The sequence below is a fragment of the Parambassis ranga genome, chromosome 22 (genome assembly GCF_900634625.1).
Source record: "Parambassis ranga chromosome 22, fParRan2.1, whole genome shotgun sequence".
NCBI lineage: Eukaryota > Metazoa > Chordata > Actinopteri > Ambassidae > Parambassis > Parambassis ranga.
Window position 1 is genome coordinate 655,838 of NC_041042.1, and position 25,626 is coordinate 681,463.

Consider the following 25,626-nt stretch of genomic DNA (forward strand, 5'->3'; position numbering starts at 1 on the left):
GTGTCTGTGTGTGTGTGTGTGTGTGTGTCTGTGTGTGTGTGTGTGTCTGTGTGTGTGTGTCTGTGTGTGTGTGTGTCTGTGTGTGTGTCTGTGTGTGTGTGTGTGTGTGTCTGTGTGTGTGTTGTGTGTGTGTGTGTGTGTCTGTGTGTGTGTGTGTGTGTCTGTGTGTGTCTGTGTGTGTGTGTGTGTGTCTGTGTGTGTGTCTGTGTGTGTGTGTGTGTGTGTGTGTGTGTGTGTGTGTGTGTCTGTGTGTCTGTGTGTGTCTGTGTGTGTGTGTGTCTGTGTGTGTGTGTGTGTGTGTGTGTGTCTGTGTGTGTGTGTGTGTCTGTGTGTGTGTCTGTGTGTGTGTCTGTGTGTGTGTGTGTCTGTGTGTCTGTGTGTGTGTTGTGTGTCTGTGTGTGTCTGTGTGTGTGTGTCTGTGTGTGTGTGTGTGTGTCTGTGTGTGTGTGTGTCTGTGTGTGTGTGTCTGTGTGTCTGTGTGTCTGTGTGTGTGTGTCTGTGTGTGTGTGTGTGTGTGTGTGTGTGTCTGTGTGTGTGTGTGTGTCTGTGTGTGTGTGTCTGTGTGTGTGTGTCTGTGTGTGTGTGTGTCTGTGTGTGTGTGTGTGTGTGTGTGTGTGTGTGTGTGTGTCTGTGTGTTGTGTGTCGTGTGTGTGTGTGTGTCTGTGTGTCTGTGTGTGTCTGTGTGTGTGTCTGTGTGTCTGTGTGTGTGTGTGTGTGTGTGTGTGTGTGTCTGTGTGTGTGTGTGCCTGTGTGTGTGTGTGTGTGTGTCTGTGTGTCTGTGTGTGTCTGTGTGTGTGTGCCTGTGTGTGTGTCTGTGTGTGTGTGTGTGTGTGCCTGTGTGTGTGTCTGTGTGTGTGTGTGTGTGCCTGTGTGTGTGTCTGTGTGTGTGTGTGTGTGTGCCTGTGTGTGTCTGTCTGTGTGTGTGTGTCATGCTGTAGCGAGGCCCCAGCCAGGTTCCTCTCTGAGGCTCATTAACACAGGGGGGCACTCGGGGGAATCCACAGGAACCGACGGCTCGTATTGATCCAAACCCAGAAGAGCTGAAATATATATGAAGTCACACACACACACACACACAGACACACACAGACACACACATACTGTGTGTGCAGCTTCCTTTTGTTTACAGCCGAGATGAATTTAAACCTGTCAGTGTGTCCATGGATTTATTCACTTTCAGTCCATATTTAATGTTTGTATCTTCTCAGGTGTTTCTGCATGTTTATCTTTTTATTTAACGATAGTAACATATTTACAAATGATTCATCTTCAAACTTCTGCCAGAGATTCTTATCAGAACACCACAGAACACTGTCACTGGAGGAATAAAGGTGCAGTTCATGACGTCAGAGGCCATGGTTCCTGGTCGGTCCTGGTCCTGGTGTGAGGTGGTACCTGTTACATTATTACATTATTACACTGTTCCATTCGATCATATAAGGGTCTATGTTTACCATTTCATCTGCACAGTATTTTATGTTCTGTTCATTGTATGTCTGTTACGCCATGTCTGTCATGTAAATTTAGCCTTACTGTAGTTTATTTACTTAATTTTATCTTAGTTTTTATCTTATTGCATGTTAATTATTATATGTTCTTTGTATGCACCAATCACTAAGGCAAATTCCTAGTAATGTGAACCCCCTTCACTTACATGGCAATAAACATGATTCTGATTCTGATTCTGATTCTGATATGGACCCGCTGAGAGGACCCGCTGAGAGGACCCACTGGACCCGCTGAGAGGACCCACTGGACCCGCTGAGAGGACCCGCTGAGAGGACCCGCTGAGAGGACCCACTGGACCCGCTGAGAGGACCCGCTCAGGTTTAATAAAGTTTATAAAGTCCAGAGAGAGAGAGAGAGAGAGAGAGAGAGAGAGAGAGACAGGTGTGGATCAGAGAGAGAGAGGGGGATGAAGGGTAGAGCGACACAGACACAGAGCGGAGGAGAGAGAGTCGCCATTACTGCCTGGCCGTCGGAGGGAGGCAGCCCTCAGCAGGTTTCGGCTTTCAGCGCATTCCTTTCCAGCGGCTCAGTATCACCGGGAAACACGGAGCTCCGGCCGCTTTGGACTACACCGGACCGCTCCTCTAACCGAGCCCGACCCCGGAGCGTGTGTGCGGCCGCAGGCAGCCCGCGGGCCGCGGCGCGGAGTTTGATGTGGGAATGCTGGCTCCTGCTCTCCGTGGTATGTGGATCTGGGAGCGACCATGTTAGTAGGTGGGTAGGGGAATGTGTGTGGACTTCATCAGCTCAGCAAGCGCCCCCTTTCCCCCCGTGGCTGAAAACTATCCCGGGTTACAATAACCCGGGCTGTGTGGTCGATAAACCCGCTCGGGTCGTGGGTTTTGTCTCGGATTTCGTGCCGTGTTTGGCTAACAGTAGCTCCTGGCGTTTGCATGCTAGGCTAGCGGTGCTAGCGCTAGCTGGTCGGGATCGGAAAAGGTGGGTTTTTCCTCTCCTGGAGTATCAGGGCCGAGCCAGGCCGAGCCGGGCTTCACCCAAATTAATAACACACACACACACACACACACACACACACACACACACACCGCTGCTCGGTCACGGGGCTTTGACGCATTAACGCGTTTAACGTGTGCGGGTTTAGTTAACGAACTCTCGCAGCGTCACCGGAGAGTTCGGCTCGCTGGGACAACCCGCTGAGCCGTGAAACCACGGTTAACATCCGGCTAACGTTAGCATCGGGGATCGGGGCTGTAACTTTTCCTGAGCAGGTTCGTCCTGCTGCAGCTGGAGCTCCGCCGGCCCGCTGCACACGGAGGACCGGGAAGTCCTCACCCCCCTCGGACTGGTGTCTGGACCTTTTCTGAGAGTTCACCGTCTTCATGCTGCTTCTCTGGTTTTATACCGACTGAGCAGAGTTTTACTGCCGAGCAGAATAAACAGCCTCACCAGGATGACAGGCGCCAGCTAAGCTAACCTGGCTAACTAGTGATCTCAGGCAGCCTCCAGCTGTGGTTCCCCAAACTAAGTTCAGGGTTTCATCAGCTGCATCCAGGCTGTCAGGAGCTGAACACCTTCCGTATCTCCTCAGCTTGGATGTCCCACACAGTGGACACTGTTACAGGGAGGAGGACAGCCTGCATCAGGACCTGGCCCCAGCATGGTGGGACTAGTTCCTGATGCCTTGGACACAGATGTATCAGCCTTGAGCACTGAGCCAGGCGCTGGCGCCCCGTCAGTCACAGCGCTGAGCTCAGTTCCAGGAGTCAGGATTGTGTTGGGTCGCTGCTGGCACAGGAACTGAGAGGGAACATTTGGATTTCAGCAGTGGAAGAAGGTGTTTGGTCCCTGCAGGGTCTCTGGGCTGACGTTTACATAAGGAATCGATCAATAAATCAGTATCTCTCATTCCAGCCTGCAGACTAATAACACCAATAAATCCTCCCGTGTTGTCTCCTGAGCTGCTGTGCGATTGTGGTTGTTAACCTCTGAGTTCTTGGGACTCTCGGAGAGGAACTCCTCAAACAGATCTGGCCTGGACCTGGACCTGCCTGTGAAGGAGGGCGACCCCATCTTTCACCTGGATAATGAGGAGGCCTTGGTGGGCAGTTAGAGATTCTGTAGGAAGCTGAGGCTCTGTGATGTTTGGGTGTGCGCCCCTCTGTGTTGTAGGGAGGACGGTCCTCTGGAAGGATCCAGTGCTTTAAATGAGTCAGGACGCTCTTCCCTGCCCAAAAAGGGTTGTTTTAGCAAATCTGCAGCCGGTGCAGCTTTTAAAGGTTTAGCATCCTCAGCTGTGTTTCAGGGCTTAACGGCGTTTAGTCATCTCTAAAACCAGCTTGCTGAGTGATACCTTAATCCCTCCGCAGCCTCCCAGTGAATGGACTAATCATGATGCACAAGGCTACTTTTAGCTGTTAGCGCCGCGGTGTTTGCCATCACAGGCTCCTCCAGGTGTTCCTGTCTGCATACATGTGAGTGCTCCTTCATGAGATATTGATGATGGAGTTCACTAAATGTAGATGTGAGTCTTAAACATGCACAGCTGTGGTGTGTGGGCCGAGGAGGAGCAGAGCGCTGCAGTCCTCACTTGTTTAAAGGACGTTAATAGAGTTCAGATTTTGCACATTTCTAAGAACGGACGAGGCGCTCACTTTACTCTTGGACTCTCGTGCCATTTTACAGTCAACACGTCCTCTTTGCCCTCGAGGCATGGAAAACAAGGTGTCGGCCATTAGTGCCCGCTCTGAGGACCTGAGCAGGTCTGTGTCTCCACCTGTCTGTCCGCTCTGGGGTGCTTCATGTATCGGCTCAGTAGGCGTTTGGTAACCTGACAAACCAGCCGGGCGGTTTCCTCTCTGACACTGTTACCTAATGTCCTGGGTGTGTTTGAGCTGTAGGTCATAAAATGGTGTTTTGCAGGTGTTAACCCTGTGTCTTCCCTCCCTGTGGTTGTGCAATAACGGTGAGGTTTTCTGAACGTGCCTTTCATGTCTTCAGGGACATTTTTCAGTAGCAGCATGTTGAACCTGAAGCAGGAACCTCCCCCTCATCTGCCCATTTGTGTTTACATAGCGACGTAGGATCTTCATCATGTGACGGATGAATCAATAAATCGGTATCTCTCCACTCGATCCTCATCGCCTCTCCTTTCTCTTCCTTGGATTGTTTCACATACAAACATGCTGACTGGTGTGTGCCATCTCACACAGATCCTCAGTGGCTGTCTGATTGGTTGGAGTTGAATCCCCGGTTTCCTGCGTCCTCCATGAGGGTTCAGGGGGACGAACCTTTTGATGTGTCGGGTGAACCGTGATGTTGGAACACTGAGCTGAATTCCTGTCATGGCAGCGTGCATGAGGCAGACGTCTGTGTGTGTTCTCCTGCTCGGCTTTGGACATCTTAACCAGTTCCCACAAGTCTTTGTGTCTTGCTGACATCACCCCCACTGCCCAGGTGACATCATCACCTTGGCGTCTGTAAACAGGGGAACTTCGTGGCTTCGTGGCTTCATGTCAGAGGATCAGATTTCCGCTGCGGCCTGTCGGGCTCGGCGTGCTGCTGCAGATTCACTGGCTGATTGCCATCATCCTGTAAAAAACACAATGAGTGAAAGTCTCTCTGCAGTTATCGGCCATCGGCCTCCAGCTGCTTTCATGGCAGGGATCAGGTTTGTTTGACCATAGCCTGCAACCATCCATGGTCGTGCTGACACCGTCACCATGCAGGCGGTTGAAGGTTTTACAGTCGGTGTGATCAGTCTGCTAAAAGTGAAACGCTGTGTTTCACCTGCTTGTTAATGTTGAATGGATGAGCAGTGAAATCCTTTCATTCACTGTAATCAGGATTATTAATCACCACCAGACAATACATTACAAGAGCCGGCAGAGTAATCAGGATTACACGTTTAGCCCTAATGTTGTAGCCCGAGGTTCTGACGATGATCACCGATTTCTCTGTTTGATTCTCACAGCAAAGCAAATCATTTCTAGGTCAGTGGCTGTCAAAGGGCTGCAGTTGCATGCCATTTTTATCCTGCCTCGGCACAAATTGCTTGAAAGCACTCTTTTTTTTCTGCGAGGGGAAAAGTGACATTGTTGAGCACGGCCCACGATTGAATTACTGTCCCCGCTCTTATATAAACAGGGCCGTCCATCTTTGGGTTTTTTCCTCCGTGTTGATGTTCGGTGCTGATTTGTTTTGCCATTTTCTTCTTTATAAAGTTGTTTTCGAGTTCTGAAAATGTCTCCTGTTATAATCTGTAGTGAGGAGGGATTATTTTCTCTTGCAGTTTTGTGAAAATGTGTACTTTTGTCTAATTTTCTGTGTTCGTACATCACTGCAGGTCCACATGTGTCCCACAGGGGTATGCAGAGAAACAAAGAGCTAATTACTCGTGATAAAGCTGCTGAAACAAATCACTGTAAATGTGCGTGTGTTTGTTTTGCTTTTTATATTTTCCTAATTGTGGACTCCATGTCTTGCAGGCAGGTGATAAAAGGAGAAGCCGGCTGCTCTATCCCAGCTTAATGAAGACCAAGGATAGAAACTGAGCGAGGCATTCACTGGAACCAAGGGAAAATGAGAGTTAAAGTGCCTCTGCACCACTGATGAGAAGAACTGGAATGACATCCTGACCTTTTTTCATTCAAGTAACCAAGTTAGCAATGAGTGGGGGGATATAATGGCCAAGAACAAGGATGCCCGCCCCCCAACATTCGCCGTCAGCGTGGTTGGCCTCTCGGGAACAGAGAAGGAGAAGGGAAACTGTGGCGTGGGCAAGTCTTGCCTGTGTAACCGATATGTGCGTCCTGACGCGGACAACTACTACTCAGAGCACACCTCAGTGCTCAGCACAATAGACTTTGGAGGACGTGTGGTGAACAATGACCACTTCCTGTACTGGGGGGATGTGTCTCATAGAGGGGACGAGGGGCTGGACTGCAAAATCCAAGTCATTGAACAAACGGAGTTCATTGACGACCAGACGTTCCTTCCACATCGGAGTACGAACCTGCAGCCTTACACAAAGCGGGCGGCAGCCACCAAGCTCCAGTCTGCCGAGAAACTCATGTACATTTGCACAGACCAGCTGGGCCTGGAGCAGGACTTTGACCAGAAACAGATGCCCGACGGGAAGCTGAACATTGATGGTTTTGTGCTCTGCATTGATGTTAGCAAGGGTTGCAATCGAAAGTTTGATGACCAGATGAAGTTTGTCAACAGCCTGTACTCTCAAATCGTCAAGTCGAAGAAGCCTATCGTCGTAGCTGCCACAAAATGTGACGAGTGCGTGGACCAGCACCTGAGAGACCTGCAGGCCTTTGTAGCCAGCAAGAAAAGCCTGATGCTTATTGAGACATCCGCACGCTCCAACGTTAACACAGAGCTCTGCTTCAATGCCCTCATCCAGCAGCTGGATAAAGCACGAGGGAAGCCAAAAACTGTGCCATACCTGGAGGCCTATAAGATCCAGCGGCAGCTCGTGGCCTCCGTGACGGATCGATTTGAAAAACTAATGGTACATACAGTTAGAGATTATCACACTACATGGAAAACTGTGATCAATAACCTGAAGGGCCAGTCTGACTACGACGAGTTCATCACCTTGGAGGGCACCAGGAAGGCGCGCAACATGTTCACTAAGCACATTGCACAACTGAAGCAGGAGCACATCAAGAGGAGGAGGGAGGAGTACCTGACAACACTGCCAAAAACCCTTAACAACCTCCTCAGTAACCTGGAGGAGGTCGAGCACCTCTTGTGGCCTGAGGCGCAGAGTGTGATCCGAAACCGGCCGGACTTCCAGTACTGGTTTGTGATACTGGAACACACGCCGTGGGATGAGACGGACCACATAGATAACAGCGACCGCAGGATACCCTTTGACCTCCTGGATACACTCGAGGGTGAGAGGATTTACCATAACCACGTGCAGCACCTGCTGTCCGAGAAGAGGAGGGTGGAGATGAAGGAGAGGTTCAAGAAAACGCTGGAGAGGGTTCATTTCATCAGTCCGGGGCAGCCATGGGAGGAGGTGATGTGCTTCGTCATGGAGGACGAGGCATACAAGTACATCACAGAATCAGATAGAAGGGATGTTTACTGTAGACACCAGCAGGAAATAGTTGAGAGGGCCAAAGAGGATTTTCAGGAAATGCTTTTTGAGCACGCTGAGCTGTTCTATGACTTGGACCTGAACGCAACTCCGAGCTGTGACAAGATGACTGAAATCCACAGCGTGCTGAACGAGGAGCCCAGATACAGAGCGCTGCAGAAACTTGCCCCGGATCGAGAGTCGCTCCTCCTCAAACACATCGGCTTTGTTTACCATCCCACCAAGGAGACATGTCTGAGCGGGCAGAACTGTGTGGACCTGAAGGTGGAGCAGATTTTAGCAAACAGGCTGGTGCAGCTGGATCATGGGCGCTCTAATCTTTACTATAACAGTGCCAACATTGATAAGATCAACCTCTGCCTGCTGGGAAAGGAGGGCCTCTCACAGGAGCTGGCCAATGAGATCCGAGCTCAGTCCACAGATGACGAGTACACCCTGGATGGTAAAATTTACGAACTGGAGCTTCTACCCGTGGACGTCAACTCCACGCTGCTCTTCAGCCATACATGGGTCACCACGTTCAAGCCACATGGCTGCTTTTGTGTGTTTAACTCCATAGAGTCACTTAACTGTATTGGTGATTGCATAGGCAGGATCAGAGCGGAGATCGCTCAGAGCCGGCGAGACCGATTTGCCCAGCCGCTTCCTTTCATTCTCATCCTAGCCAATCAGAGAGACAGTGTTTGCAAAAACATACCTATCCTGAGGCACCAGGGCCAACAGCTGGCCAACAAGTTGCAGTGCACCTTTGTGGACATCCCTACAGGCGCCTTCCCACGCAAATTTACAGAGTTCCAGATAAAGCAGGGGCTGCGAGCAGTGCTGGATGGGTTAAAGCACAACTTTGACGTGTTGGCCCCACTGCCCTGCATAAAAGACATGTCTGAGACGGACCTCAGAATAGTCATGTGTGCCATGTGCTGGGATCCTTTCAGCGTCGACCTCATCCTCTCGCCTTTCTTAGACTCACACTGCTGCAGCGCTGGGCAGCCGGGTCACAGCAACACACTCATACTGGACAAGATCATAGGGGACAGCAGGAGGCGGATCCAGGTCACCGTCCTCTCCTACCACTCTGCTATTGGCGTCCGTAAAGACGAGCTGGTGCACGGCTACATTCTGGTCTATTCTGCCAAACGCAAGGCGTCCATGGCAACACTGCGGGCCTTCTTGGCTGAAGTGCAGGATGTGATCCCCGTCCAGATGGTGGCGATCACAGACAGCCAGGCAGACTTCTTTGAGAATGATGCCATCAAGGAGCTGATGACGGAGGGGGAGCACATTGCCACAGAGATTGCTGCCAAGTTTACGGCGCTCTACTCGCTGTCACAGTATCACCGGCAGACGGAGGTTTTCACACCCTTCTTCAATGAAGTGCTGGAGAAGAAGCCAAGCATCGAGAGCTCCTTCCTGTTCGACAGCTCTTCACGTGAGTGCACCACCGGAGCGAGTGAAGACGTCTTCCCCACCTCACCCCACAGCCATTCTCCAGCCTACAACACCTATTACCCAGAGTCTGATGATGACAACGAGGCCCCCCCACCTTACAGTCCAATCGGTGATGATGTTCAGCTTCTCCCCACGCCCAGCGAGCGAGCCAAGTACCGCATTGACCCAGAGGGGAACGAGTACCCGGTCCATAGCACTCCTGTTGGAGACCATGAACGCAACCACAAAGTGCCTCCACCTGTCCGGCCCAAACCGGTGCTCCCCAGGCCTAACGTCAAAAAGCTGGACCCCAATCTGCTCAAAACCATTGAGGCTGGTATGCGCAGCAACCGCAGGATGCCGCGTGGCCCTGTGACACACTCTGAAGACGTGGAGGCGTCAGACAACTATGCAGACCCTGTGGATACCCTGCTTAGGTCCCGGGGTTTCCACAATGACGACATATATGCCGTGCCTGATGACGCACACAGCCGCCTGGTCAAAATCAGGAACTCCTTCGGTGGGCTACACGGAGGAGGGGAGGAAGAGAATGGATTTGACCGGAAGTCTCAGGCTGGAAGGCGGCCATCAAAATACAAACACCGTTCTAAGATCCTGTTCAGTAAGACGAAGGCGTATCAGAGACGGTTCCACTCGGACAGTGACGGGGAGGAGTCTGGTCCCGCCACACAGAAGAAGAAGAAAGGACGAGCGCACCGGGGCAGCGAGGAGGATCCACTGCTTTCACCTGCCGACCCCTGGAAGGGTGGCATCGACAACCCTGCAATCACCTCCGACCCCGAACAGGATGACAAGAAGATGAAGAAGAAGAAGACGCCTAAGACGCCAAAGGAGCCAAAGAAGGTGAGTCTTTCAGAATATAGATGCTGTTAGACCAAAACTAAAAGAGCAGGACGGCAAAGATAAGATCATCTCCAAAAGACTGAAAGAAGCTTCAGTGAGAGAGTGTGTGAATGAGAGCAGAAGGGATGTGTGTAGTAGTGTGTGTGAGCAGATGTGTGTGGGTGTCAGATGAGCAGATTCCTGTTTTTAATGGACCCGACTCCTTTCAGGAATAAAGTCATTTGGTAATTGATTGATCGCTGAAATGGTTTATGAGCCTCTGCACCGTGAAGCCACAGACGAGCCATAAAATCCCTGATAAAAGATGCACTGTTTAAGACAGCAGGGCTCTGTGTATTCTCAGACATAGACTTGTTTAACCCTCTGAACCCCAAAACATCTCTGTTGGCTTTAAATGCTTGATTTGATTTAATGATTGCATCAGCAACATTTCATCCTCTTTATTCAGCAGCATAGAGGTACAGGAGAACAATGAGCTCACATTGACTGATCATGTGACAGGAACAGTTTGGAGTTGAGAGGGTTAATTTCCCTAGAGATTCCAAAAAGACTTAAGTGTAATGAAATGACCGAATGTTTCCTCTTGTTCAGACTACGATACAGCAGCTTCTACATGAATAATCACCCTGAAAACAAATGCACAATTGGACTTTAACACACGTGCGATGAATCAGATAATAGTGTGCAAATCAGTAGAGAAACAGCCGCCGGCGCTACACAGGCGTCATGAATGCAGGGCATTGTTGGAACATTGAGTCTGTCGCTGATAATCAGAGGAGAGCGAAGGAGAACCAGGAGGTACAAAATGGAAGGTGTTTAGCTGCCGTCCTGGCCAATTAGAGAAGAGCCTGAGCCGCTGTAGGCATGACAACACTTTGAAGAGCAGAGGAGTGTGGGAAATCAAAGCTAACTCATGGTTACAGTTCTGTCTGTTGTCCTCTCCTCTTCCTCCTCCGTGTGAACTGCCCTCTGCTTCCTCCCCCATCTCTGCCTTCATCCCACTAACGTTCTGATGTCTTCCCTGATCACTCATCTCCCTCATGTCTCTGCTGTCTTCTCATCTCTTCTGTCCTCTTATGTGCTTCTTCTGCCCCTCGTCCCTTATTCACTTCCTCTTCCTCCACTTTCTTCTCTGCTCCTTTTTATTTACCATCTGCTGTTCTTGCTTGCCCCCCCCCTCACTTCTCATGCCTGTTTTTATTCTCTTAATCCTCCATAGCTGAAGTCATCCAAGCCCCCCAAGCCTCTGTACCCGCCTACCCGAAGAACCTGGGAGAGCAACTACTTTGGCGTTCCCCTGCAGAACCTGGTGACGGCGGAGCGCCCCATCCCGCTCTTCATTGAGAAGTGTGTTGAGTACATCGAGCGCACAGGTGAGTGGTGGGTTGTTCTGGTCTGGGGGGCCTGTCTGGGGGCTGAGGTGTGTTCTGGTTTGATTTTACCTGCATCGTCATCTTTGAGAGATGAGAAGTTAAGATGAAGGTTTAAGGAGAGAGGTGGAGTCTGAGAAGGTTCGCTTCTGATGTCAGCTGCCAAACATGTTCTGTCTGGTCTGCCAGTCGATACAAGTCAATGAGCTGTATTGACATTTGATGTGTTGCCAGAGCGCTGCTGGAAAGATCACACAATAAAGTGGGAGCGGATCGCAGAGATCAAACAACGAATGAAGGAGCGGCAGCACAGAGATTTACAAAATGAGAACGATTAATGAACCTGAAACCTGTAGACGTCTGTGCCGTGTGTTTGTGTGTCAGAACCTGTGGTAATGTTCAGAAGTCACACATGCTGCCTGGTATTGTTTATCATGGAAGCTGATTCTGTTTGGACGAAACAAGCAGCTTAAATCTCCTAAATTACCAGTGATCATCTGCTGGGTTCTGTCACACCAGTCATCTGGTGGACTACAAATGGTATGGCGGCCGTCGTGGTCCAGCGTGCGGTTGAACAGCCTGAGGGACTGCTGTAGAGCCGTGTGACAGCCTGGGTGGGCGTGCTCTCTCAGCATGTGATGAAAGGGTGTTTGTTTGTGTGGCTGGATACAGTTCATGGGCCACTTCAGTGCGTCTGATTAGCAGTTTGGAGCAGCAGCTAACCCAGTGCAGTCTGGGAGTTGGAGTGTGGAATACCTCAGGCCTTTGTTTTGCTCTTCAGCACCGAGTTCAGACATGTTTGCAGGGTTTACGGCCTCTTCACTGTCAGTGCTGTCAGGGTTAAAAAACGAGCTGTGGTTGTATCAGCCGCTCTCAGGACTCGCTCTATAAATGAAGGTCTTCAGTAAGACAGGCGGCCTGTTTGGACATGTGTTTGGACAACAGCAGTGCATGTTGGGTATGCGTCTGGCCTCCTGCCCAGCTGTTGTAAAGACGGCGCCTCCCACAGTTTGAGAGGTTCCTCAGTGAAGTCCTGCATCCTCCTCTCATTAAACACAGGGCGACTTTCTGCCAGCTGACCTCTGCAGTCCATGTTTTAATCATCCTCCATATTTGATGGGTTGTTACATAAAGAATGGACTCGTTTCCACGTTTAGTGTGTGTAGCTGAATGACTTCATCAACACGAGGCATCCTGTCCAAAGCACCTTTATCCTCCTGCTCCTCCTCCTGCTGCTCCTGCCACTCGTCCTCCTGCTCCTCTTCTCCCTCCTCATCCTTGCCATCCTGCCCCTCTCTTCCTCCATGTCCTCTACCTCCTTGTCCCCCTCCTGCTCCTCCTGCTTGTCCCCCTCCTACTCCTCCTGCTTGTCCTCCTCCTCCCTGTCATCGTCCTCCTGCTCCTCCTGCCTCCTCCTCCTGTCATCGTCCTCCTGCTCCTCCTCCCTGTCATCGTCCTCCTGCTCCTCCTGCTTGTCCTCCTCCTCCCTGTCATCGTCCTCCTGCTCCTCCTGCTTGTCCTCCTCCTCCCTGTCATCGTCCTCCTGCTCCTCCTGCTTGTCCTCCTCCTCCCTGTCATCGTCCTCCTGCTCCTCCTGCTTGTCCTCCTCCTCCCTGTCATCGTCCTCCTGCTCCTCCTGCTCCTCCTGCTTGTCCTGCTCCTCCCTGTCATCGTCCTCCTGCTCCTCCTGCTCCTCCTGCTTGTCCTGCTCCTCCCTGTCATCGTCCTCCTGCTCCTCCTGCTGTGCTCCTGCTCCTCCCTCTCCTGTCACATGTGCAGCTGATGAACAGGAGCGTGCTCAGGGTGTGTTTGCTTCTGTCTGAGCTCCTCTCTTTCTGTTAATTCCTGTCCTGAAAATCCCTCTCGAATATGTTTTGATATTCAGCTGGATCTACATGAGCCCCCCCGGTGGCTGCCTACCAAATGTAGGATTAATCCCAGCGCCGCAGTCACGCCTGCCAGCTGACAGTGGTGTTTTGCAGATTTCATGGCCGGTGCCGTGAAACCCTCTAAGTCCAGACGGTCTGTTGGGGGGGTTTAACAGCTCGTCCCTCCCTTTCTTTTCTGGCATCTGAATTTCTAAGCAGATGCAGTGAGAACGTCTTTGTATTTAATCTTAAAGAATTTGTTCTTGTTAAGCAACAAAACTACCAGGACATGTCCTCGGGCTCTGCAGACCGATGATTGATCAGCTGGTATTTGTAGCTAATCGCCCTCTAGTGGTCATATACATCTACTGCAACTACTGTTGCTACTCAGCTAGCTAGGTAGACTATTAGAACTTTGCCTCATAAAAGGTTCAGTTAAAGGTAGGGGAGGAGGTTTTGAAATCTCAGTGAGAGTCAGCCAGATTTCAAAGTAAACACACGCCCCTTTCTCTCGGAGCTCACCCCGAAGCCACGCCTCCAATCACATGGACGCATCTCCTGAAGACGAGCTGCGGTCTGTGACTTCGGCCATCATGCACGTACCTCTCTGGTGCACAGAGCAGGAAGAGAGTGACAACCAGCCAATACTCCTACAGGGTCCACCCGGAGGACTGATGATGTTTTTATGTTTTATAGCTTCAGATGATTCATATTCTTCGTTTTAATGTTAAACTGCAATCGGATTGTAAAGAGAAGTTGCACTAATTTAACAAAAATGAAATCTCCTTCCCGACCTTTAAAACCTGAACCTTGTCTCTTCTTTCTTATCATTTGATCTGTGCTGTGTTGAACGCTCCTCACAGTTGTTGCCTCTCACAGCGTCGCTTCAGTTAAAATAGTTCCTGACGGGGCTTCAGGTTTTCGGTTGCAGCTTGCCGCAGTAACCTCAGGCTGGCTGAGTTAAACCACATGTAATACGCTGCCAGGCGGGAGTCACAGAGGCAGAGAGGTGATGATGGCCATTTGTGGTGCCTGCGGTTTCACAACAGAAAGTGTGAGTGGAAAATCTGTGACTTCACATCAAACATAGATGTGTGAGTGAGGCAGAGCGTGGATGTAAACGCTGTGTTTCCCCCGAGGGCTTGGCACTGAGGATACAGTCTGTGTCTGTCTCTACAGTAAATGTTCATACTCAGTTAAAAAAAGAGCAGCAGTTCTAATTAGAATATCAGAATATGAACTTAGTGTCTGCAGCTGCAGAGTCTGGATACAAACCTGAGCCCATCTTCATGGAAACATAAAATGTGAATCAGGTAAATAATGCATCCTGTCTGGTCGCTGCTGCTCCTGTTCAGGAGGTTCAGGAGGCGCCGGTAAAACTGTGAGACGTTTTTATGTGGTGGGTGTGTGGAGGACTCCGTCTCGTGGTTCCAACACTCCACCTTCTGGATTTCGTGCAGAATCTTCTCTGTAATTTCACGACAGCCGGGGTTTTCTGGGATTCAGCTAATGATGAGTGAGTCTGTGTGGAGCAGCTGCTCGTTCTTTACTCGCTGTCTGTTTCCTGCAGAGATCTGCTTGTTATCATTTTCCACTTTCTAATAATAAATCAACTGAGAGGCTTCCTGAGGGCCAAGCCACCAAGGATCGTAGATTTAAAGAAGATGAACCAGAAGCTCCGACGTTTTAGACCAGAAAACTTTCTTGCTGCCTCACAGGGCCCCCACAAAACACTCCGAAAAACACTCCTAAAAAAAACACACAAAAGTTTGGAATTTCAGTTTCTGCTCATAAATAGTTCTTATGACTTTAGCAGCTAATGTCACCAACACCAAGTCAGAACAGGGGATGGGGCCGTTCCGGTCCAGTATCGGCGTCAGGTTCAGATATAGATTTCTGATCCATGATCCATGTCTGTGCTTTAATGTTACTTTAATGTTAAAAGTGATTCCCCGCTGTCTGCTTTGCTATCTGGCTGCAAACAGCTGCTGGATTTCCTGAATGGAGGCGACCTCACTGAGACACGCCCCTGTTCTGGAAATCCATTCCACAGTTTGCAGCCAGCTAGCAGGCTAGCATGCAGCTGCACTGTGGCTAACCAACTTTTCATCACAACACAAGTTCAGTGCGTGAGACTTAAGAACCCTGGACTCACGCATTTCAACAAGTTTACACGCCACACGTGGCACTTCTCAGGCGGAGAAATGGTTTAGTGCGGCTCATAGAAACTCCTGCAGCCTGTCCTATAACCGAGTCAGAGGCAGCGGTCTGGAATTAGTTATTAGCAGAAAATAGAATGTTGATGAAGATTCTCAGTCATCCAGGTCATCATACGTAGTAGCTGTCAGGGGATCAGGCTTTCAGGTGACTCCACTTTTCCTCAGCAGCTCGTGTCTGTGCTCTGTGTTCTGAGCCATTGTGTCTGTATTATGTGCAGCGATGTACAGCGAGCACAGCTCCAGTGCCGGTCCTGTTCCTGCTCACATTCAATAGTAAGGAGGCGAAGGGTCAGCGCCGCAGGGACCTGATGATCCACCAGAGAGAGGCATGAAAGCTGAGAGGAGCTGAAGGTGAACAGAGCGCAGCAGCCCACACACTCAGCAGTGACCTCAGACATTCAGACAGCAGCTTTTCAAACGCCAGGACTCGATGTGTTCAGAGGCGGAGAGACGCCTGGTTGTCCAGCAGCTTCTGTTAAAGGAGCTCATTGTAATGCCTGGAGGGGAAAGGTGTCCTGATTTAGATACAGACAGAGATCCTCTCAGCAGGAGGACTCTGACCAGAGTGTGACAAACTGAGGAGGAGAATGAAGGCGGAGCCAGCAGGAGTGGGAGCAGCCTCAGAGCCAGACCCCGGTGATGGATCGCTCAGGGTCTCCTGGCTGTGACTGTAACGGAGGCTCCTCTCACTTTGAGTCTTCTTCTTAAAGCCAGCTCATTAATGTCCTCCACAGGAGTGAATAATTAACTCCCTGATACTTTATATTTTATGTGCCAGCCGTGTTCGAAGCAGAGCCGTGCTTTCACTGACTCATCACAGAAACACTCTTTCTGTAAAATGGCTTCTTCCTAAATAATAATAATAACTTTATTTAGCACTTTCTAAAGCTCTGAGCGTCTTCTCAGACACCGGTGGCTCCGCTCTGCAGCAGCATTCAGACCTGCCGGCTGAGCTCCCTCCTCTGTTGTTCCTCACAGTCGGTTCAATGTCAGATGTGACCGTCGGCTCTCTGCAGCTCCTGGTGCTCCGTGTTCCTGCAGCTGGAAGCACAACAGGGATGAGCCTCCTCAGGTCTTTGTTGAAAACCTCCTCCTAACATGAGTGGAAGCTTCTGATGCGCTCACAGCGAGGACACGCAGCTCTCTGCCGCCCGACTCCATTAGAGGGCGAGGTTTCAATGTTTCCTGCTCCCCGAAGAAGAAGGGGGGGGGGGGCAGTGATTAAATGGCTTTTTGATGTTGATGTGGTCAGAAGTGCTATTGGTTGTTATCTTCAGCATGATGTGAGGAGGGATGGACGTCTAACCTGAACTCACCGTTCAGCCTTTAAAACAGACATTGTTCAGACCTGGGTTCAGTAATAAAACACACAGGTGCTGATCAGGTGTTACCAGGGAAAAGGACAAAGCTCCACTTGTTTATAGTTTTTACTGTACTCTGCTTCACGTGGTGCATTCAGGGACCATCAGAAAGTTTTTTTATTGTCAGCTTACTGTCAGTGATCGTTCTCAGATTCTCTTTGTTGTACAGGAGCCTGCGCTCTGCTGGAAGCCCAGCTGTTTAACTTCTCTCTGAGCTCTGCTGCAGAATTATACAGCAGCCATGTCGTAAAGCTGATTATTGGCTATTTTCAGCCTGCTTTGAAGTCACATCTCCACTCTTTGACTCTGAAGAAGAGAGGAGGGATTCTCACTGCGCTCAGACACATTTCATGAAAATAGCTTGTTAGGAGTGGAAGCATGTGTCATTTAGAGGAGCCAGAGGCCGGACCCTGATCTGAAAGGTGGCGTGAAGTGATGTTAGTAAAGTCTGCTTTATATCTGTGCTGCAGCAGAGAGAGGAGATCTATCAGGTCAGAGACTGGAAGCTGGCTCTCATCCCATTCTCGAGTGTGTCTGTGTCTGTGTGTGTGTGTCTGTGTGTGTGTGTGTGTCTGTCTGTGTGTGTGTGTGTCTGTGTGTGTCTGTGTGTGTCTGTTTGTGTCTGTGTGTGTGTGTGTCTGTGTCTGTGTGTGTGTGTGTCTGTGTGTCTGTGTGTGTGTGTGTGTCTGTGTGTCTGTGTGTGTCTGTGTGTGTCTGCGTGTGTGTGTGTGTCTGTGTGTGTGTGTCTGTGTGTGTCTGTGTGTGTGTGTCTGCGTGTGTGTCTGTGTGTGTGTGTGTCTGCGTGTGTGTGTCTGTGTCTGTGTGTGTGTGTCTGTGTGTGTGTGTGTCTGTGTGTGTGTCTGTCTGTGTGTGTGTGTGTGTCTGCTTGTGTGTGCCTGTGTGTGTGTCTGCGTGTGTCTGTGTGTGTCTGTGTGTGTCTGTGTGTGTCTGTGTGTGCGTGTGTCTGTGTGTGTGTCTGTGTGTGTGTGTCTGCGTGTGTGTGTCTCTGTGTGTGTCTGTGTGTGTGTGTCTCTGTGTGTGTCTGTGTGTGTGTGTCTGTGTGTGTGTGTCTCTGTGTGTGTCTGTGTGTGTGTGTCTGTGTGTGTGTGTCTCTGTGTGTGTCTGTGTGTGTGTGTCTCTGTGTGTGTCTCTGTGTGTGTCTGTCTGTGTGTGTCTGTGTGTGTGTGTGTGTGTCTGTGTGTGTGTGTCTCTGTGTGTGTCTGTGTGTGTGTGTCTGTGTGTGTGTGTCTCTGTGTGTGTCTGTGTGTGTGTGTCTCTGTGTGTGTCTGTGTGTGTGTGTCTGTGTGTGTGTGTCTCTGTGTGTCTCTGTGTGTGTCTGTCTGTGTGTGTCTGTGTGTGTGGTTTTCCTGCTGCTGGAAGCTGCACTGACGTCATGTCCAATGGAAACACTTCAGCGGAGCTTCCTGTTCAATCACAGGCTGATCCTGCTCCGAGCAGCAGTCCTCCTCTGGCTGACTGTTGAAACAGGCTGAATAAAACAGACGTGGGTTCCTGAAGTGGCTTCATCAGGGCTGATACAACATGACCTGGATGGAGGAGGCTGCCAGACGTGAGCAGCTTGTATTTGTAGGAGTGCTCTGAGGAGTCTGAAGGATGAAGAACGGGACAGGAAACAGAACTCTGTTCTGCTGTCAGACTGTAGATGTTTGCACTTCTGTCGTTGGAGCGAGTGGCTCAGTCCAGGATCAGGTGTTACAAACAGGAAGTCAGACTTTTTCTGAGTGAACCATGTATTTGAAGTAGTGTGACTGTCACACACACAGACACACACACACACACACACAGACACACACACACACACACACACACAGACAGACACACACACACACACACACACACACACTGCTTCCTGCTCTGTAGCCGGCAGTCTTAATCTCTTCCTTGTGGATTTCCTGGTCACCGACGCTGAGACACCAAGAGATAGGAAAAGTGTGTGTGTGTGTGTGTGTGTGAGTGTGCGCACATTAAATATTACAACAGTCTGTGTGTGTGTGTCTGTCTTCAGGCCACACTGTGCAGAGAGAAAGAAAAAGGGCGAGAGAGAAACTAGTGCGATGCCACCTGGCTCCAAGGCAGTCATCTGCTCTAATGGGGCTTGAGTGTGTGAGTGTGACAGTGAGTGTGACAGTGAGTGTGACAGTGTGTGTGTGTGTGTGTGACAGTGTGTGTGTGTGTGTGTGTGTGTGTGTGAGACAGTGTGTGTGTGTGTGTGTGTGTGTGTGTGTGTGTGTGTCTGTGAGTGTGACAGTGAGTGTGTGTGTGTGTGTGACAGTGTGTGTGTGTGTGTGTGTGTGTGTGTGTGTGTGTGTGTGTGTGTGTGTGTGTGTGTGTCTGTGAGTGTGACAGTGAGTGTGTCCTGTGGCTGTATCTGAGCAGTCCAGGCTTCCATTAGTTTGCCTTGAAAAGCCCTTATGTTGCCCTTCTCTCTCTTTTTTGATCTGTTTCTGGATGCCGCCGGCGAACATGTGAGCATGCTCAGAACACACTCTGAATATTAGAGGACAGAGCGATGGCGCCGTTCAGATGATGGACAGAAACCCAAAAATGATGTAAATCATTTAGTACAAACTATAGTTTCAGTTTTCTGTGGTCATTTTATATGAAGAGCCTTAAAAAAGTAAACAAGAAGGCGCCAAAAGTCAGAAATCTACCAAACGACTCACAGCCTGAATATAAAAACCTTTGATAAACGTTCTCTCGGTAACATGTTGAAGAAGACTCTCAGTCATCCAGGTCATCATACGTAGAGCAGACTGAAGCAAGGCGTCTGGACTTGTAGAGTTTTCTAGAAGACGTTTCTCTGCTCATCCATCAGCTTCATCAGTTCTAACTGTTGGTGGGAAACATGGTTTATATGTGGTCACAGACCTCAGTGGGTGGGTCTGGGTCAACCTTACAAATAACAGCACTAAATGTTTCCATGGTTACCTGTGATGTTCTGGCTGACTGGGCCAGGTGTGTCTAACAACTATGAGACTGCCGGAGGGGGACTGGTGGACAGCCCTTTGTTCTTACTGTGAGTCTGTGCAAACTTCCTGGGAATGGATGGAAGCTGCATTGTATGTGGTAGAAAGATGATGTCTGAGGCCTCCACCTCTGTTAAGGGAAGGTTCTTCCAGCTTCACATAGATGCTTCCTGACTCCTCTTTAGACCATCTGTCCTCTCTGTCTAGGATGTGGACATTGTTGTCCTCAAAGGAGTGTCCTCTGTCTTTGAGGTGGAGGTGAACAGCTGAGTCTTGTCCTGAGGAGGTGGCTCTCCTGTGCTGAGCCATTCTTCTGTGGAGTGGTTGTTTAGTTTCTCCAATGTACAGATCAGAGCATTCCTCACTGCACTGGACTGCATATATCACATTGCTGTGTTTCTCCCTGGGAGTCTGATCCTTCAGGTGAACCAGTCTCTGTCTCAGTGTTGTCATAGGTTTGAAATGGACCGGGATGTGATGGTTGTTGAAGATCCTGCGGAGTTTCTCTGATACTCCTGACACATATGGAATGGAGATGTTCTTTCTCCGCCTGGTGTCGTCCTTCTTCTTGTTGTTGGGGGGTCTTGTTTTTGTGGCTTTGATGAGTCCACTTGGGGTAGCCACAGGTCTGCAGGGCCTTCCTGATGTGGTGTTGCTCCTTCTTCTTCCCCTCTGAGCTGGTGGGTACAGTCTGTGCTCTGTGCTGCAGGGTCCTGATGACTCCCATGGAAAGTTTGTCCAAATGAGACGTCTTTCTCTGAGACAAACGATGCAGAATGGTCCTTTATCTGTCAGTCTGTTTCCTCTCTGAGAGCCAACGACCTCACAGAGCACCTTGCTGCAGGCCACACACACACTCAGCTGCTGTGTGTTTCTGATGATGAAGGTCTGGAGGGCGTTGAGGGGCCATGTTTTTCAATGTTTTTCATTTGCTCTTTGTCTCTCTTCTTTCAGCGTCCTCCTCTTCCTCTCTCTCCTCTCCCTCACATCCTCTCCTTCATCTCTTTGTATCATCATCTTTTCCTCACCAGAAATAATGTGTGTCAGTAAAGGTCCACAGTGTGTGTCCTACAGGAAGTGACAGCTGAGAAGTGATGTGTGTGTTCTGAAGCAGTCACATGACCAACATTCAGAGAGTGATTGGCTGAGCAGGAAGCAGGCTTATCATTCACAAAGTTTGTGTTGAACTCCAAATGAATTACTCTTCTTTGGTGTGTGCGTGTAAATCTCCATCCCCTCCTCTTCATCCCCTCCTCTCCATCCCCTCCTCTTCATCCCCTCCTCTTCATCCCCTCCTCTCCATCCCCTCCTCTCCATCCCCTCCATCCCCTCCTCTTCATCCCTCCTCTCCATCCCCTCCTCTCCATCCCTCCATCCTCTCCATCCCCTCCATCCCCTCCTCTTCATCCCCTCCTCTCCATCCCCTCCTCTCCATCCCCTCCTCTTCATCCCCTCCTCTTCATCCCCTCCTCTCCATCCCCTCCTCTTCATCCCCTCCTCTCCATCCCCTCCTCTTCATCCCCTCCTCTCCATCCCCTCCTCTCCATCCCCTCCTCTTCATCCCCTCCTCTCCATCCCCTCCTCTCCATCCCCTCTCCTTCCCTGCTCCTCCTCTTCTTCATGCAGATGTTGTTGGTGTGTGTGCTCACACACTCAGCTGTGGGTCTTGTTACCCAGAGGTGCCCTGATATTAAATCACACACACTGACAGCCTGGCTATTGATTTATATTGACCCCAGTTGTGTGGTGGGCCGGTCATTAAATTAACACACCAACAGAAAAACTGATGACTCCACTAGGCCACAGCTCGTGTGTGTGTGTGTGTGTGTGTGTGTGTGGAGAACAAAGGCAGAGAAAGTGCTCACCTTAGGTCATTACTTACACAATGACTTCCAGACCAGAAAGCTCAGCTCATTTGTCAGCCTGAGGATTGTGGGAAATGCTGCATTCAGGCTCCTCTGGGGAAAACTAGCACCTCTACCTGCACATTCATCTTCCCTCTAGAAGTCTGTGCACGTTAGCATGTCAGCTCCTTTTATAATGAGAGGACTCAGCGTCCTGGATCTGAGAAAGTGGGACAGGCTCTGATGAGGAGCAGTGTGTGTGTGTGTGTGTGTGTGTGTGTGTGTGTGTGTGTGTGTGTCCAGCAAAATAACAGTTAATAATAGTCATGGATGGACTTTCATGTATTGAAGTGGCTTCCTGTGCCTTCACCCAGCAGATGGTTACCATGGCAATGAAATAACAACTGGCCAATCAGAAGAGAGATAGTGAAACAGCTGAGTGTGTGTGGTGGTGGGGGGGGTGGGGGGGGGGGGTTCAGATCAGATCACAGCAGGATGGGTCTTATCAGATTCCAGCATGCAAACAGCTCCACGGTGACTTCCTTCCCATTGAGTCCTGTGTGTGTCTGTGTGTGTGTGTCTGTGTGTGTGTCTGTGTGTGTGTGTGTTACATCCTGTGAGACACAGAGCTGGGCAGAGTGGGGACACTGGAGAGGTCATTTTAAGGTCAGGAGAATGATGGAAAACGTCCATATGAGCTGTCATCAGTAATCAGACATGCAGGATGTGTCAGAGGTCAGCGAGGGGTCAGCGTTACAGGAAGTGTAACCAATCAGCTGGCAGCCATAATAACAGTGTTCATACAGGTCATCAGCAGCTTGTTCCAGACTACAGGGACACCAGCTCTGTTTGGGATCCCGCTCCACGTCAGCATGCTGATGACCCTCACTGTCTGAAGGAGTTCCTCTGTGTTCAAAGGCTGCACGTGAAGATGACCAGGATGACGGAGAACCTTCATCAACACAGAGCAGCTGTAGTGTCGGAGTGTGTTGTTGTTGTGTCTGAGGATGTTGTGTTAGCTCAGTGTGCAGCCAGGAGGCCGACAGCTGTGAGTCCGATCACAACAAGGAGGAGGAGCCTCCTCAAACACACACATCTGAATACAGGAACAACATGCACCACGTGGTGCTGACTGTAAACACACACAGACACACACACAGACACACACACAGACGACAGACAGACAGACAAACACAGACACACACACAGACACACACACAGACGACAGACAGACACACACACACACAGACACACACACACAGATGACAGACAGACACACACAGACAGACACAGACACACACACACAGACAGACACACACACACACACACACAGACGACAGACAGACAGACACAGACAGACACACGCACACAGACACACACACAGTGGTTCTGCTCTGTGGCTGCAGCAAGGTCGCTCGTACTGCAGAATGGAGTGTGTGTGTCTGTGTGTGTGTCTGTGTGTGTGTCTTGTGTTTTACATTATTGTGTGAAGTGTTTGTTTTCCATTGAGTTGAGTCTGTTACCATCTTCCAGGTTGTGACTCAAAGATGAGCTTGAGTTTGTTTTTATATAAATGTGTTTGTGGCTCTGAGGACAAACTGTCAGCGTGCTTCAGACCCTGCTGCTGTCGGTCCACATCAATGTGTGTGTTCATGAAAACCTGTGTGTGTGTGTGTGTGTGCAGGTCTGACGACAGAGGGCCTGTACCGCGTCAGCGGGAACAAGACGGACCAGGATAACATCCAGAAACTGTTCGATCAAGGTAAAACTCGGAGGACACGGTAACATTCACACTGATCTGACAGATAACAGCACTGCAGCAGGAGCTCCTATTGATCCCTGATCTGACCTCCTGGAGGGGCAGCGTCCTCCACGGCTGCAGGCTCGTCCTTCCTGTTCTGTGACGGCGCCTCCTGAACACACATCAGATCAGTTAGGGCCCCACACACTCCCTCCTCCGTCCTGTGTGTGTGACAGCTGTCATGTTACCGTAGGGCTCTGTCCTCCTTCTTGTCACTGTGGTATTTTTACTGGAGGTTAATGAGGAAGCTGACACCAGCGTTCCGACAGGAGCCGCTCGTCTGCAGGAAGCTCTGCTCCATCACACTCTGATGGTGGAGACGGTGCCTGCGTGGATGGACTGACTCACTGTGTGATGTCATCTGTCACCTGACAGACCCACACACAGCAGTCTGAACATGCGGCGCTCTCAGTCAGGTTCACTGACCAGCGGTATCAGGAAGGATCCGACCCAGCATGCAGCTGACTGACCCGCTCAAATAAGGACCATGATCACAGATCACTGCTCCTGTTAGAAACTGTGCTCTGAAACTGACCGTGTGACCTCGTGGACCTGTCACTGAGTCTCTGTCTCTCTGCAGATCACAGCATCGACTTCATGGCCATGGACGTGGCGGTGAACGCCGCTGCCGGAGCTCTGAAGGCGTTCTTTGCTGACCTGCCCGAGCCGCTGATCCCCTACAGCCTGCACCCAGAGCTGGTGGAGGCCGCAAGTAAGAACACACACACACACACACACACACACACACACACACACACACGCCCCTTCTCCCGAAAATAAGTCACCTGTGGCAGGAAGTAGAGCTGCCGTTTTCAAAATAAAAGCACTACACCCTCTGCTTGGGTTTGTAGTTGATGTGTTTGTTGGTGATGTAGATGGCTGTTAATCTGCAGCCATGGAACTGTTTTTAGCTGCCAGCCTGCTGCATCTTGGGTAAATGACCTTTGACCTGCCTGCTCCGTACTAAGACCATAGGTGGTGCAGTCTCCACCATATGTGTGTTAAATGAAGAAACACCTCCAGGATGAACCAGTGTGTGTTTGTTTAGATCTATTATAGCACACAAAAAGCAGGTCAGTGTGTGTGTGTGTGTCTGCACAGCATGGGAACTGCCTTTGGCAGCATCTCATCTTTGTTTTCCACAGAGTGTAATTTCTACTCCCCAGAGAGTGTGTAAAAATATATCATGCTTTGTGTCTCATCTGCTACTGTGTGTGTGTCTGTGTGTGTGTGTGTGTCAGAAATCGTGGACTACATCGAGCGCCTGCAGGTCTTGCGAGAGATTGTAAAGAAGTTTCCTTCTGTCAACTACCAGGTCTTCAAATATATAATCACACACCTCAACAGGTAAAGCTGACACACACACACACACACACACACACACACACACACACACACACACACACACAATAATATCTATTAAAATAACATAAACATAAACATATTGCTGTTTTGATTTTCAGATTTAGTGAACATTAAAATGTAATGATTAAAGTACAAGTACAAACATGTCCAGGACATGTCCTCCTCAGCAGCCAGCAGGAAGCCATGATGGCTTCAGCAGTCACATGACCAACACTCAGACAGTGATTGGCTGCTGACGTGTTTGTGTCCCTGCAGGGTGAGCCAGCACAGTAAGACCACGCTGATGACGGCCGACAACCTGTCCATCTGCTTCTGGCCCACCCTGATGCGGCCTGACTTCGAGAACAAGGACACGCTGTCGACCACCAAGCTGAACCAGGCCGTCATCGAGTCCTTCATCATGCAGAGCGACTACTTCTTCCACGGCGGCGAGTTGGCCGAGAGCTCCAGCAGCGAGGGCACGCCGCCGCCGCGCTGCCACAACATGGTGGAGGCCCTGCTGCCGCTGCAGCTGCCCCCGCCTCTGCAGCCGCAGCAGATCCAGCACGCCCTCCCCGACCCGCTCATTTAGGAGAGCTGAGGACGCTGGGAAATGTAGTCTGGCTCATTACAGACAAAACTGATCCGGTCAGACGCCGCCGCCTTCAACGGATCTGATTTGGCACATAGTGACATCACTAACATTCAGCAGACTGAGGATTCTGGGACTGATGACATCAGTACGATGGAATAGCACACTTTAAGCCCCGCCCCTCCTCCTCCTCTGAGACAAAAGGGAAGAAAATCCCCACGACTGCAAACCTGAAGCCTCTGACTGGTTTGAACACACACACACACACATGAACACACACACACGAACACACACACACACACACATGAACACACACACACACACATGAACACACACACACATGAACACACACACACACACACA

The 25,626-nt window shown here is 50.2% G+C and overlaps 1 protein-coding gene across 4 annotated transcripts; it reads left to right on the forward strand.

The window, feature by feature from the left end:
- The first annotated feature begins 1,921 nt into the window (after positions 1 to 1,921).
- On the forward strand, positions 1,922 to 25,626 carry arhgap5 (Rho GTPase activating protein 5). 4 transcript variants are annotated; one of them, XM_028396307.1, is made up of 7 exons: positions 1,922 to 2,223; positions 5,955 to 9,877; positions 11,097 to 11,250; positions 23,211 to 23,288; positions 23,908 to 24,039; positions 24,569 to 24,674; positions 24,948 to 25,626. In XM_028396307.1, the coding sequence occupies exons 2-7, from the start codon at positions 6,152 to 6,154 to the stop codon at positions 25,261 to 25,263; spliced, it is 4,512 nt and encodes a 1,503-aa protein (XP_028252108.1). In that variant the 5' UTR covers positions 1,922 to 2,223; positions 5,955 to 6,151; the 3' UTR covers positions 25,264 to 25,626. The 4 variants fall into 4 exon arrangements, with proteins under 4 accessions (XP_028252108.1, XP_028252109.1, XP_028252110.1 ...); XM_028396308.1 differs by having other exon boundaries at positions 1,922 to 2,191; XM_028396309.1 differs by lacking the exon at positions 1,922 to 2,223 and adding an exon at positions 2,232 to 2,448.

Excerpts from the sequence above, each read along its gene's own strand:
- arhgap5 (XM_028396307.1), top strand. The coding sequence starts at position 6,152 with ATGGCCAAGAACAAGGATGCCCGCCCCCCAACATTCGCCGTCAGCGTG. Across the intron at positions 9,878-11,096 it reads CGCCAAAGGAGCCAAAGAAG|CTGAAGTCATCCAAGCCCCC; the intron begins GTGAGTCTTTCA and ends AATCCTCCATAG. Across the intron at positions 11,251-23,210 it reads TGAGTACATCGAGCGCACAG|GTCTGACGACAGAGGGCCTG; the intron begins GTGAGTGGTGGG and ends GTGTGTGTGCAG.